Source organism: Rhineura floridana, chromosome 20 (assembly GCF_030035675.1).
Source record: "Rhineura floridana isolate rRhiFlo1 chromosome 20, rRhiFlo1.hap2, whole genome shotgun sequence".
NCBI classification, from domain to species: domain Eukaryota; kingdom Metazoa; phylum Chordata; class Lepidosauria; order Squamata; family Rhineuridae; genus Rhineura; species Rhineura floridana.
The window spans coordinates 283,987-297,876 of record NC_084499.1 but is presented as its reverse complement, the minus strand read 5'-3'; the positions used below and the strand labels follow the sequence as shown (position 1 = coordinate 297,876).

Here is a 13,890-nt window from a genome sequence, read left to right as displayed (position 1 = left end):
CTTGCGAGTCACGGAGGCCTGGAAAACTAGGCCGACATTCAGACAAGAAACGCCAAGCGGCAGAATACAAAACAAAACCGAGAGATTAAAGAGACCCCAAGACCGGGGGGGGGGGGAGCTGCACCTGGTGAGTGCCTGCCTGCCTTGCTGCATTTTAACAGGCAAAACCTGTTCCTCAAGAAGTGGCAATCTTAGGGCTGAGCCTTGGCGCTCAGAGGTGCATTTTGGAGCAAGTCCATCGGAGGAAGCCCTGCAAAAGACCCTCGTTCCCTGCCCACCCCATGTGACCAGAAAGAGGCAAAGCGAGGGCGGAACTGGCTTTGGCAGGCGCTCACTGAGCATGCTGCCCTGAGCTGCGCATGCCCACTCAGTCCTGGTGAAGCTGCAGAGCTGTTGGCGAATAGGTAAGGACTGCCCCGACTATCCTGTGGCTGTTTCCAGCCGTTGAGACGAGACGAGGCGCAGGTGGGGGTACGGGTTGGGGCCTGGCCTGGCCTGCCTGTAGGTTTGCGCCTAGTCTAGCACTCTGCATGTCCACAGAGGCACGTTTAAGGTCCTGATCCCTGGCCCCAGCCCCTTCTGCCTGGCCTTCTGGGGAGGGGAGCTCCTCACGCGTCTCAGGCCTGGGAATAGTTGTGGGGCCTGAAAGCGTGGGCGCCGTGGCCCACAGGAGGGGAAGAGGGGCTTCTCTGGCTCGCGGGCTTCCCATCTGGGCATCTGGCCGCTTGAAGGAACCGGGGCTGGCCTGGTGGCCCTTTGGCCTGAGCCTGATGCTGCTGCAGGGCTCTCCTGAGGTCTCGTGTGATTCATGGGCTGCTTCAGAATCGAGTGAGCAACGGTCAAAACAAAATAAGATAAAATATAGAATTCTACTTTTTTATAAACACTGCAAACTAAAGACAATTAAACCGGCTATACAGTTAATATTCCATAAACTAGCTGGGTCACACTTCAGGGAACATTATGCTCATATATTACATCATTTAGCTTCTGCAAATGAAGCCCCTCCGAGCATTCCATCCTCAAAGCTCTATAACTGCCACTTTGGTAACGGCATTTGTATGTTAGCAGCTGATGAAGGCGGAAGCCGAAATGCTTTGGTAGAACAATAAAAACGTCTGTTTTGTTAATCACAATTACGTGCATATATTTTTAGGTGATTAACAGAATCCTTATAGGGATCCAGAGCAAGCTTGGGTGAAGTTCTGTTTGTTGCTTTCAAGACTGGAGAGAGAGAGAGAGAGAGAGTCTTCTGTTGCCTAATGCCTTCTAAATATCACAACATCTGGCACTTGATTCCAAAGGGTTGGAGCTGCAGAGGTGTCCATACCAAGCCCTCCCTTTTAGTGATGCCCCATCTGAGGAGGTGTGAAGGTGGCCCCTTAGGTAACCTGGTCCCAAGTTGTTTAGAGGTTTGAATGCTAAAAGCAAAATCTTGAATGGGCACCCAGGTCAGGTCCTTCAGCAGAGGTGTTACACGGTATCGACAGGTTGTCCCAGCCAGCAACCTGGATGCTGCACCCGCTACAGCTTCCAAGGGAAGCCCCACAAAGAGCTCATTTCATTAATCCAGTCTTGAGGTTCCCAATGACAGTGACCAAGCCCACTTGGTCCAGGAGCAGCAGATGTAGCTGTCTTATCAACCATAGCTGGTACAAGGCCCTCTTAGTCACCAAGGCCACCAGTGCTTCAAGTGACAGACGGATCCAGGAACAGCCCCAGACTACCAACTGATCCTTCAGAAGAAGGGCAACTCTGTTCGGAACAGGTAAGTGACCCATCTCCCGGACTTGGGAACCAGTCAACCACAAGCCATGCCAGGATTTAAACTCAGTTTATTGGCCCTTGTCCAGACTACCTCTGATTCAGATGTTTCAGCTCTGTTTCTCTAAACATCAGAATCGGGAGTTATCAGCATACTGGTGTCATTTTGCTCCAAATCGCTCCTCTGCTACAACTTACAATGTCACACAACAACACCCCACAACCATCCTAAGCCAAAACTCCTGCAAGAGGTGGCTCAGGAGGACCCAGAGCGGCAACCCCTTTGGGTGCTCCTGCTGCACTGAAGTGGGCTTGATTCTCTCTCCCCTCCTCCTTGCCACCCAGTGCCAGGAAGAATGAACTGTCTGTCAGCAGGTGGAAAGATATGGGTGTTGCTTCTGTTCCTGCATGGTGACATTATGAGAAACTTTTGTAAGCCGCTTTGAGAGCCTCTTGGGCTGTAAAGTGGGGTGTAAATATTCCAAACAATGTTAATCCTAGAACTGGAGGAGGCCTTATAACCCCCTCCCTGCTCAATGGAGGAAACCCAGAGAGCAAAGAGGTCCCAACAGATGGTTTTTGCTGGACATGCTCCAATGAAGGAAAGCCAATATGCAGCTGGTCTCCACCCCACCCCCAGTCATGGGAATTACATGGCCTGAAAAGGCCTCTGATCCATCCCACGGATCTGGCAGTGTCTGGAGGAGGAGCAGAGTGACTGGTTTGATGCAACGTCATCACTGTGTGCATGTTGGTGGAAGCCAGCCCTTTCTCCGCTCTGTCCTGCCCTGCCCTCTTCCTGTCCAACTGGTTAGGCTGCCTTTTCCTGCTACGTAACAAGTATGGCAATGAGTGTTCATTCACCTCCTGCAGAGAGTGAGAGTGAGACAGATGGGGATTTCTTACAACATGGGAGGTGGGCAGAGGGTAGATCTGGATCTACTCATCTCTGACTCCTAGTTTTTTAAACATTAGCAATGACAACAAGGTCTCCCCCATCCTCAGTGCTGAAATGAAGAAAGCTTGGAGGAAGTCCAGGTGTGGATTTTTCTGTGAAAGGGCCACGAGCTTTATTCTGGCACTGAAAGCAAATCTTTAGGTTGAGCATGTGCTGAATTTTGTGTGGTCCACCCACACACCCCAGATGACTATTTTGTACTCGGCTCCTGTTGCCAGCGCTCAGGGTTCTATTAAAAAACCCAAAGTAGATCTCACAAGAAAGCTGGTATGGCACAGTGGGGAGGAGAGCCTGGCTGGGAGTCCAGAGGCTGTGAGTTCAAATCCCCGCTCGTGTCTTCTGGGCGTCAAGGGCCAGCTAAAGATCACCCCACAGCGAGTGGCTCAGGGGTTACGTGCCCTGCCACCTGTGCAGCTGTGAGCAAGCTGCGTAGTCCCAAGGAGCCCAGTTGCCCCCCAGCTGGCAGTTGCGGACAAGGAAGGGGCTGGCTTGTGCAGCTGTGGCAAGCTGAGCAGGCCCTAGCCAGCTGGAGAGGACTAGCCTCGGAGGGAGGCAATGGGAACCCCCCTCTGAATACCGCTTACCATGAAATCCCTATTCATAGGGTCGCCATAAGTCGGAATCGACTTGAAGGCAGTCCATTTCATTTTCAGATCTCACAGGCCTGAAGTGCGCCCCCTCCTGTCTTATAGGAGACTTCAAACACCCCAGTTTTAACCTGAAATCCATCCATACACAGATGATGAGCATACATGGCTTAATATCGGAGAGTCTGATCTTAACACTCCCTCAGTAGCATCACAACTTAAGTGCTAAAGCTTGTTCTCGATTTAGATCTCGCCTTTCAGAGAATAGAATTGGGTGATTGTCTTTTGCAGTTGTGCTCTTGCGTGCCGCAGGGTGCCATCTTGTCCCCCATGCTGTTTAGCATCTATATGAAGAATGACTGGGAGAGGTCATTCAGGGATTTGGGGCAAGGTGTCCTTAATATGCTGATAATGCCCAGCTCTGTTTCTCTGTAACATCCAAATCAGGAGAGGCTATACAAGCCCTGGACGGGTATCTGGACTTGGTGGCTGGCTGGGTGAGGGCCAAGAAACTGAATCCTGGCACGATGGAAGTCCTGTAGGTGGATGGTTCCTAAGTCCAGATAACTGGTCAGCTGCCTGCTTTGGACAGAGTCATGTACTCCCCTGAAGCAGCAGATTCGTAGTCTCAGGGTGCTCCTGGATCCATCTCTGTCACTAGAGGCCCAGGTAACCTCAGGGGCTCAGAGTGCCTTTTACCAGCTTTAGCTAGTAAGACAGCTACAACAATTTCTGGACCGGGATAGCGTGATGCTATCGTCCACATGCAGTAACCTCCAGATTGAATTATTGCAATGCACGTTGTGGAATCGCCTTTGAGGCTGGCCTGGAAGCTGCAGTTAGTGCAAAATGTGGTGGCTCGAGTGCTCACCAGAGCAGACTATTGTTGTGCTACACCACGGCTGAAAGAAGTGGCTGCCCATTAGCTACTGAGCTAAGTACAAGGTGCTGTACAAAATCCCATACAGCTTGGGGCCAGGATACCTGAAAATATATGAAATCAATCACTATGCTCTTCAGGAGAGGGCCTTGTGAAGGTACCATCTTATCAGAAGGTGCGCTCCATACAATATAGGAATCATGCCTTTAGTGTGGTGGCACCTACCCTTTGGAATTCCCTCCCATTAAATATTAGGCAAGCATCGCCTCTGTTGTCTTTTCAGCAGCTGCTGAAGATCTTCCTTTGTCAACAAGCTTTTCAGTGAAGACTTTTATTCCAGTGTGCATGTGTATCAGAACTATTTTTACTGTTTTTTATATGTGGAATTTTAAAAAAGTTTCTATTGTTTTTATGTATGGAACTGTTGTTAATAGTTTTAGATAGGGAACTCTTTTTGTTTTTGCACTTTTCTTCTTTTATGGTGGTTCTATGGTTTTGTTTTATAATGCATATTTTATTGTAGTTACCTGTCTTGGGATAAAGGACAGGGAAGAAAGTAAATAATTAAATACCTATGGTGTAGTGGTTAAGGTGTTGGACTATGACCAGGGAGACCAGGATTCGAATCCCCACATAGCCATGAAGCTCATTGGGTGACCTTGGGCCAGTCACTGCCTCTCAGCCTCATAAAAACCCTATTCATAGGGTCGCCATAAGTCGGAATCGACTTGAGGGCAGTACTAACATTTACACTAACATAGCACCTTACATACATTTACATTAACATAGCGCCTTAAAACACACACGGGTGGGTGATAGGGAAAATAAATGCCAGCCCAGCAGAAATTCAGGTGAGGCGAAAGGATAATTAAATAAAATAGTTCTAACTTGATTAAAAAAAGCCATCCGGGAGGGGGTGAAGTGGCTCTAGACTACTAAATTTGGGCTCCAAAGGTAAATTAATCTGAGGTATCAGCGTGCATTGGACCTTTCCTTCATAATTTAGAGGTGTACTTGGCACTTAGGCCGAAATAAAGCTTACTTTTCAAGGGTGTTTGGTGGGGATTTAGAGGATTTGACAGATTCATGGAGCATAAGGCTATCAGTGGCTATGCTCTGCCTCCAGTCAGAGGGAACATGCTTCTGAATACCAGTTTCTAGAAGCTGCAGGAGGGGGGAGGACTCTGGTGCTTATGCCTTTCTCGTGGGCTTCCCTTTTGGACATCCGGTTGGCCACTACGAGAACAGGATGCTGGATTAGATGGGCCACTGGCCTGATCCAGCAAGTTCTTATGTTCTGGTGAGACCATCCCTGTGTTTCTGTGAGCCACTGTTCTGATGGGAAGGAGCCAAACTCAGAGCAGGGACTTACTCAGAGATGTAGTGGTTGAATGAGCCAGTCACATTCCATGCAGAGATGCAACGGTCACCTGCATCCAATGGAGCTGCTCAGAAGGCAACCATTCTTAATAAAACATGCAGAGGTGCAGTGGTCAATCTCAGCAGTGTGTGGGTTGGTCCTCTGAAGCTTTTGTTTTTTATATTTCTTCAACCCCAACCCCTGCCTTGTAAATTCTTACCTGATGAAGAGATCTGGAGCACTTGGAAGTTGGCCACTATTTCGTCACAGTTTGTTTGGTCCTTAATTTGGGGGTTTTTCCCCTCTCCTTTGCTTTTAATTTTTTTAAATGAAAGTGTGTGTGAGAGTGATGTACATGCACACACGCACACACACACCCAATATTAATTACTGAATGTATTCCTCAGTTTGGGAATTAAAATTGTATTTTAAAAAAACACAAAAACGCTGGACTCAACAGTGTCCAAGATTTGCCAATCACTCTCTCTCTCTCACTCACTATCTCTCTCTCTCTCAGCATCATTCTGAACATGGTAACTAAGTGATCACTTGTGATGTGTAAAGCGATTGATTTTATATAAAATACCCCTAGCCTGTCATGTTGAAATAGGAATCGAAACTGCAGCACGCATCCTACTCTTTTGGCTTGAGAATTCCACTCCTGCCCCCTACAACTCCCAGTTCATCTTCGCTTACTAAGACATCCTGCTTATGGCTTGCTACTTCCTTGCCTTCTAGGATGTGAGCTGGCCAATTAGAGCCATTTGATCTTACAAGTGGGGCTGCACAGGTTTAACCATGTTTGCTTCACCAGGTGGGCCAGTCTCTCTTGACAACCCACCCTTGTTCAAGTCTTGCCAGTTAGCCACACCCTGCCAACATACAGACTTGACCATTGCAGAGCGCTAGATTTGGGACTCCCCTTGAAAGCTACTTGGACAATTCAGCTGTTCCAGATCATGGCAGCCCGAGTAGCAAGTGACCCTTGTTGCTTGCTTGCAATGCATCTCACCCACACTGAAAGATCTTCACTGGCTTCTAATTCACATCTAAGTACAATTCGTGGTGGGCTACGCAGGCCTCAACGCTTGGGAGTACAGCGTCTGAAGTGCCCTGCCCGCTCGTTAAGATCTGCACCAGAGGCCCTGTTCAAATGCCGCTGCCTTCAGAGGGGCTGCAGGGGGCAGCTGGAGAGACGGGCCTATTTAGTTGTGGCATTCTGGTTGTCAAGTACTTTTGCTAGAGATACTCAGCTGTTAACTCTACTAGATTTTTGTTCCTAAGTAATAAAGACAATGGATTTATTATTGTTTCACTGTTCCATATTTTTTACAAATATTTTATTTGTTTTAAATTTATTTTTTGAAAAGCTTGGTGGCTTTTGCTGACAGGCAAGATAAAAATAATTTAAATCAATCAAAATCTCTCTCCATAAATACCACCACTACATTGGAATGTGTCATCTGATGATCCTGGGTTAGTCATTAAACTATTCCTCATTTTGCCACTTAGGTAAAATATTGCAATTCTCATTTACATTCCATGGTTTTGAACATTCAGTAGTGGCTTGGCATGAATGAATGAATTTTGAATGAATTTTATTTACGGTCCATGACCAGTACAAAACATCAAACATTAATTAAAACTAGTTAAAAGTCATACATTAGTCAACTGGAATTAGGGCTGTATGAACATTTGAGCTAGTAAGTGTTCTGCATATGATAATTGCAGTGGCACGGAACCTTGCAACAGAGTGAGTAATTTCTGGATATTGGGGTCTGATAGAAGGTAACTGGTATAGTATGAAAGGTCCCGGCCTGGGATCCATTGGGTAATTGTAGTTATATTTGATGAACGAATGTCATGATAAAACGGGCAAGATAGAAGCACATGGGATGCCGTTTCAACTTCTCCCAACCCGCACGGGCATAGCCGCTCTTGTCGAGAGATTCTACGATATCTACCCTCGAGTAGTGGCTTGGCAAAGATTCAAGGGGTGTTCCGGGAGGTACATGGCATGTCCATCCTTGAGTGGGGCAGGGCAATTTCCTGACTGGAAAGAAGAGAAACCAACTTTACGGTCCTGTTAATACAGAGCTTGCAAGGCAAACCTGGCTACCAAGAAAGGCATCGATTCTCATCTCAAGGCCTTGGGTGAGGGTGGCTATAAACCAAACCAAGTAAATCAACATTTGGCCTGTGGGGTGGAATGAGGGCTTGCTTCCTTTTCCCATTCTGGTCTGTCTTTCCAGGGTAGTGTTGACAACAGGCAGCCTTGCTGACATAATGCTAAAGCTTCGGCTTCTGACATGGGACGTGAAGGACACCCTCCTTCGACTCCGGTTCCCCGTGGGTGAGAGGTATTCTGCCGAGGCCCGGGCCTGTGGCCTCCAGGTGGAAGTCAAAATGCTCAACCAGTCTTTCCAGCAAGCCCACAAGGCCCACAGCGCGTGTTTCCCGAACTACGGCAAAGGCAGAGGCCTCAGCTCCAAACAGTGGTGGCTGGATGTCATCCTGGAGACCTTCCGGCTCTCCGGAGTGCATGATGAAGGGGCTGTCCGGCCCATTGCGGAGAAGCTCTATGGCGAATACAGCACTGCAGGCAACTGGGAGTTGCTACCCGGGGCCAGAGAGACTCTCCAGCACTGCCAGTGGATGGGCATCCCCATGGCCGTCGTGTCTAACTTTGACCGGAGACTGCAGGAAACGCTGACCCAGTGCAACCTGCACCAGCACTTTGAGTTTGTCTTGAGCTCGGAAGAAGCGGGCTTCACCAAGCCAGACCAGCGGATTTTTCTGAAGGCTCTCTGCATCGCAGGAGTGTCTCCCGAGCTGGCTGCCCATGTGGGTGATGACTATGTGAATGACTACAAGGCAGCGAGGGAGGCAGGGATGCACAGCTTCCTGTTGAAGACAGCTGGCCAGCCTTCCGCGTGGGATGCCCAGGTGCCAAAAGCCCATGTCCTACAATCGCTGACACACCTTCTGCCCCTGATAGAGAAGGGCTAAGAAACCTTTATTAGAGTTCAGAAAAACCATAGGCAGGGTCCTTCCTAGACTGTACCACTGCGGCGGGGTGGGGGGAGAAAGAAAGAGGAAAGTGCATTTTCAATGTTCTCCTACGTATATATATGAGAGTATGTAGCAAGATCCGGGAGAAAGAACCTGGGCTAGTCCTCTCGCCAATTAATTATTTATTCAAGTATTTATGAGTCACTTTTTGGCCCAAAACAGATCTGGAAGTTGTCTTACAATTTAAGACATGTAACTGAAATAATTTAATACAATTTCATAACGAACAGGTAACAAAGTGTTCCTAGTGAAATGCTTATAATATTTGGGTTGTATCTTACTTTTATTTGTATTTGTCATTATAAAATCAATAATTTTTTTTTTTTTTTTAAATGCAAGCTCCGTCCCCAGATAACACACTTGTAGATGAAATGGTACAATCTATGAAAGACTCTTCAACAAGATTTTGCTGGACTTGTAGAAAATGTCTTGCTGGAGAGATCCAATATTACATCCAGGTGAAAAAGTGGATCCAGTGTTATTGCTGTTGGTATATTTATTGCCCGCCATTCCCCAGGGCGGGTTACAGAAATTTAAAATACAGTATTAAAGACCATAGAGACACGTTACATTCACATGGGTAGGGTTGGCCCTGCAAACACATTTCAGGAGCCGAAGGCCAGATAAAGAGGTGCTTCTTTGGCATTTGTGGAAAGCTGTATCTTGCATTTTGGACCAGTTGAAATTTCTGAGTCACCTTCATGTTGCAGAATTTAGGGAGAAGCTCATTTCTGGTTAGTTGGCGATTTCATGCATTTCTTCATGTAAAAAAATTAGCAGTTGCTATTATGAGGGGCATAGCAAAACAACATCTACTGTTTCTAGGACATTCTTCCCTTCCTCTGTCCTTAATCATTTCACTGGGAGGACAGGCTGGCCCTCCAGACTCTGCTGGTCTCTCAAGTCTCATCCTCCAGTCAACACAGCCAGGAATGACGGGCTCTGGAGTCTCAGCAACACCTGGAGCGCTGCAGGTGCCCCGTCCACAATTTACAGGAAGACTTTTTTGTTTACGAGCAGAGTGCTTCACAATCCTGGCAGTGACAATTCCCACAGCAGCAGGGAAACAGGGCCCTGATGGTTCCATTTTACAAATGGGGAAACAGGCACCTGCCCAGGGCTACACCATCACACAGAATCCACAAAAGAGATGACAGGACTTGAACCCAACTTGTCCAGATTAAAGGCCCGTTTTATTTCCACTGGAACAAATCAGGAAAGGTGAGGAGTGGGGGTACAGCTAAATGGGATATGGGACAGCGAACTGATTTGTAGGCCAGGTAAAACAGCTTGCATGATTTGGGGGTCCCAATTCACAAGTACAGGCAGATGGTTATGTTGGAAACATAAAGACTTCCAGAAGTTAAGATGTTTCTGTTGTAGGCAAGGTGAATGCCCACTCACACGCACACACAGCAGGCAGAAGCCCCAAATCCCACAAGATGGAATGACACACCTTTATGGATCTTAGGGGTCCCAACCCCACTCTTAGGCCCATTCCAGATGAAATGACATTGCTTGCTGCAACCTGTAACTTGTTTGTTGTGAAGGATTCATTATTAGTGATAGCATTTCTGTTCCATCCTTCTTCCAAGGAGCTCAAAATGTTATCACACCACATACACACACACTTTATCTTCACAACAACAAGGTGAGGTGGGCCAAGCTGACTAACTCACCCGACAAAGCTTCATGGCCGGGAATCAACTCTGCCAATACAGGGGCGCATGCGCACCATCGCCGGAGCAACAGGGTAAACCGCAAGTTCCGCTAACCCTGATGCTGTTTTAAAAAAGCCTTGGTGCGAAAATGGAAGAAAACTCAATTAAAAATATCTGCAAGATAGAGGAGCGTTACCTGCAGTGATAGAACGAAAAAGAAAGAAAGAACTACTCCCTCACAGCACAAATACTTTTACTGAGGACATTGTGGGAAACCACGTTTTCAAAATGGCGGCGAAAACTTCTAAAACGTCAAAAAGTGAGTCAATATGAATATTAACTCCCGAATTAGACCAAGATTTAATTACAGCACAACTATCTTCACAATTTGCATGTCTTCAAAGCTCTCTGCTTCAAAAATGGGATGACAGCTTTAAAATCTTGGATGAAAAAATATCTTCTTTAACAAACAAAATGGATGATACTACTAAAACTGCAAATGAAGCACTAGAAATAGGCATTCAACACACAGATGTAATCAAACATATTATACTCAATCAGAGAGACATATTAAATCATGTGGATGACCAGGAGAATCGGGGCCGTTGACGGAATCTGAGAGTGCGAGGGATTAAAGAATGGACAGATAATAAAGATATCACCCAGGTCTTAATAAACTGGTGGTCATCAATAATTCCAGAAACAAGCATCACTGCATCTGACATAGAACGTGCTCATAGAAGCCTGGGCCCTCGACCAAAAAATAATGCCCCACCAAGAGACATTATAGTTGCATTCTATAACTTTGCAAAAAAAGAAGAGATGCTCAAAATTATGCGTAAAAAAGACCAAACTGAATTTGAAGGTAGCCCTGTACTATTTCTTCAAGACCTGAGTACAGAAACATTACGCAAACGGAAATCGTTTCACCCTGCCACAGAAGCATTGTGAACAACAGGCATTAAATATCGTTGGGGCTTTCCATTTGCATTGATAATAGAAACAGATGGTGTTCAACACAGAGCATCAAGCAGACAGGAATTGGTGAGTTTACTGGCGCTATTCAATCTGAAATCTCCATGGGAAGAAGAGGAATTGGAATCTGATGATCTCATCAACATGGTACTCGAGGGAGAAGATTGGAAATCCTTTCCTCAAGCTACTAAACGCAGAAGACATCAACGACATGACATATCTCTCAATTCAACCAATCCTCAGAGATCAATGAGATCAACGTCCACAAGAAAGAAATATTGATCAAATGGTTGGTTATTACATGAATCAACACAAGGAAAAATTTTCAAGGGAACAAGATAATATCACGCAAAAAGGCTATATCTGTGTCATCTGCAACATGTTGGGATTAGCGGAAACATATAGATTTATTTGGTTAAAAGTTATTGTATTGTTTGGATTTACAATATATTCACAAGAGGCAAAAAGCCTCAGAAATTCGACCAACTAACACAGGGCTGTCTCAGACAATACCTGTAAGCAGGGAAATTTTCTCTGTCTTTAGTTAGTTAGGTACGGGGGTTTAATGTTGGGGGGGGAGTTACATGTTACTTGGGATTTACAGAGCCGCACCTTAAATTTTTGTCAATATAAATGGTTTTATATAGAAGTAATAGGGAGAGATTGGAGTCATGATAGAAAGCATTGGAATATACAGGTGATCAAAATAGATCAATTAAGTATAACATATGGCTGAACTTAAAGTGTTAACATTGAATGTGAGGGGCATGGGAGATGTCATCAAAAGATGAAGGGTTTCGGATTACATTAAGACTCAGCAACCTTCAATTATATTTTTACAAGAAATATACAAGCCAAAACCCAACTGTCATCTTCTTCCACATAACTATTTTGGTAAACAAATTTTAGCGGTAGGAAGCAATCATTCAAGGGGAGTGGGAATCATTTTTGCTAAATCAATAGATTTCCAGGTTCAAAAACAACAAATAGATCCAGAAGGTAGATATATCTTTATTTCAGGACTATTACAAAATCGTAATTTTACACTTGCATCAATTTATTCTCCTAATACTAATCAATTCAATTTTTTATCCAGAATACTAAAAAAAAAACCTTGAGAAGTTTGCATCAGGAGAAATCCTTATTGGTGGAGACTTAAATAAGAAAGAAAATAAGAAAACAAATTTTTAGCCCTTACTGCCGCAAAGATATTCTCGAGGGTACATCAGCAAAGTATATGATGCCAAAATTACAGAGGGTTGTAGTCCACATTAGTGCTGTTCAGAGAAGACCCGTTGAAATTAATAGACAGGACTAACTTAGGTCCATTAATCTGACTGAGTCTACTGTGAATAGGACTTAGCTGAATACAGTCCAATAGCTGTGGGAATTGATGGAAGAAGGATTAGACAGGATTTTCAGCAGTTAGGGTTGGGCATTCCTGGCCTCTCCCTAGGACTAGCAAAAGCAGCAAAAAACAAAAACAAAATAGTAGCTATATTTACAATTAAATTATGACAAAACAAAGGGCAACAAAATGCTCCACTGTGTAACTTATGCAGGTTGCAGAGTTCAGTTTTTTTACACAGAATTTTGAATTTATCATTTGCTATTCCTCTCTCCCCTCAGGGACTGTCATTTTCTTTTTTGACCAGACCTGCAGTGTTATTACACTAAGGCTAAATAAGATTGAGAACTGCAGGCTTGGATCATGTGGAAAGTCCTTTGCAATCCAAGTCTTTCACACTCAGTCAGCTTCTGACCCAGTTACAGTCTCCACTGAGTAGTAGAGGTACTTATCTGCAAACCTTTACTCTCATCTGCTAATACACACACACAGTCAATCAAACCACCCCAGAGCAAACTCTCTCACTCCCTGGGATAGATCAGTGCACATCTCAGCCTTCCAAGCAGTAAGGGGGATTTCCCAAGCACATCAGATGGTCGTCCACATGAGTGCTTTGAATTGTAAAGAACCAGAATGATAACCTTATTAAAATACAGGATGAACCAAGAGAAGCAGTTTTAGGAAATTAGTGCATCAATTTCATTGAAGATAAATATGACCTTGCAGTACTGTCTCAACTGGATCTCACTGTCATTACATCAGAGAAATGCTTTGATTGGCCACGGCCAAGGCTGGGTAGACGGCACTGGCAAAGGTTTCGTGGTGTGCATAGAGAATTGCACAGGAGTCCGGGTCATAAAACAATAGCTCTCCTGCATCTAAGTCAACCAAGACTCCGATTTCTGCTGGGCACTTGAGCATCTCCACTGTCTGGTGTCGCTCATTGTGTGAAAACTGGAAGTCCTTATCATACCGGGAGAAAACCCAGGAGGAAGGGTTGTAACCCAGGCGGGCTTCAGGGCCAGCTCCTTTGCGCTGCAGAGAGCTGTAGGAGATGCCTACTTTGTAAGCACCACTTTTTGCCACACTGACTCTCCACGCATGGATCCCCGTGCGGAAGGATTCCTCAGCCAAGGCATTGGGCCAGTGGTCAAAGCGAGCCGGGCCATCTGGGTCAGTCCTGACTTTCTTGGGGCTGAAGGTGAGTGATCTCTTGTCTTCCGAGAGTACCAAGAGGGGGCTGACCGTTTTCTCGTCAATGTGGACTTCATCTGTGCTTGTAGAA

General features: G+C 45.6%; 2 protein-coding genes across 7 annotated transcripts in view; one reads left to right on the top strand and one right to left on the bottom strand.

Moving 5' to 3' along the window:
- The first annotated feature begins 214 nt into the window (after positions 1–214).
- Positions 215–13,561, top strand: HDHD3 (haloacid dehalogenase like hydrolase domain containing 3). 3 transcript variants are annotated; one of them, XM_061603619.1, is made up of 2 exons: positions 215–404; positions 7,802–13,561. In XM_061603619.1, the coding sequence occupies exon 2, from the start codon at positions 7,836–7,838 to the stop codon at positions 8,556–8,558; it is 723 nt and encodes a 240-aa protein (XP_061459603.1). In that variant the 5' UTR covers positions 215–404; positions 7,802–7,835; the 3' UTR covers positions 8,559–13,561. The 3 variants fall into 3 exon arrangements, with proteins under 3 accessions (XP_061459603.1, XP_061459602.1, XP_061459601.1); XM_061603618.1 differs by having other exon boundaries at positions 311–1,768; XM_061603617.1 differs by having other exon boundaries at positions 311–2,802.
- The window catches only part of BSPRY (B-box and SPRY domain containing), a 12,350-nt gene continuing 10,708 nt past the window's right edge, over positions 12,249–13,890 (bottom strand). For all 4 annotated transcript variants that reach the window (XM_061603611.1, XM_061603610.1, XM_061603612.1 and 1 more), the window contains exon 6: positions 12,249–13,876. In XM_061603611.1, coding sequence (XP_061459595.1) covers positions 13,359–13,876 — 518 coding nt within the window. In that variant the 3' untranslated portion in view covers positions 12,249–13,358. The remainder of the gene's footprint in view (positions 13,877–13,890) is intronic.

Bases quoted from the DNA above. Each gene is read 5' to 3' on its own strand.
- HDHD3 (XM_061603617.1), top strand. From the start codon at position 2,777: ATGAAGAAAGCTTGGAGGAAGTCCAG. The intron at 2,803-7,801 runs GTGTGGATTTTT...CTGTCTTTCCAG, and splicing joins AAAGCTTGGAGGAAGTCCAG to GGTAGTGTTGACAACAGGCA.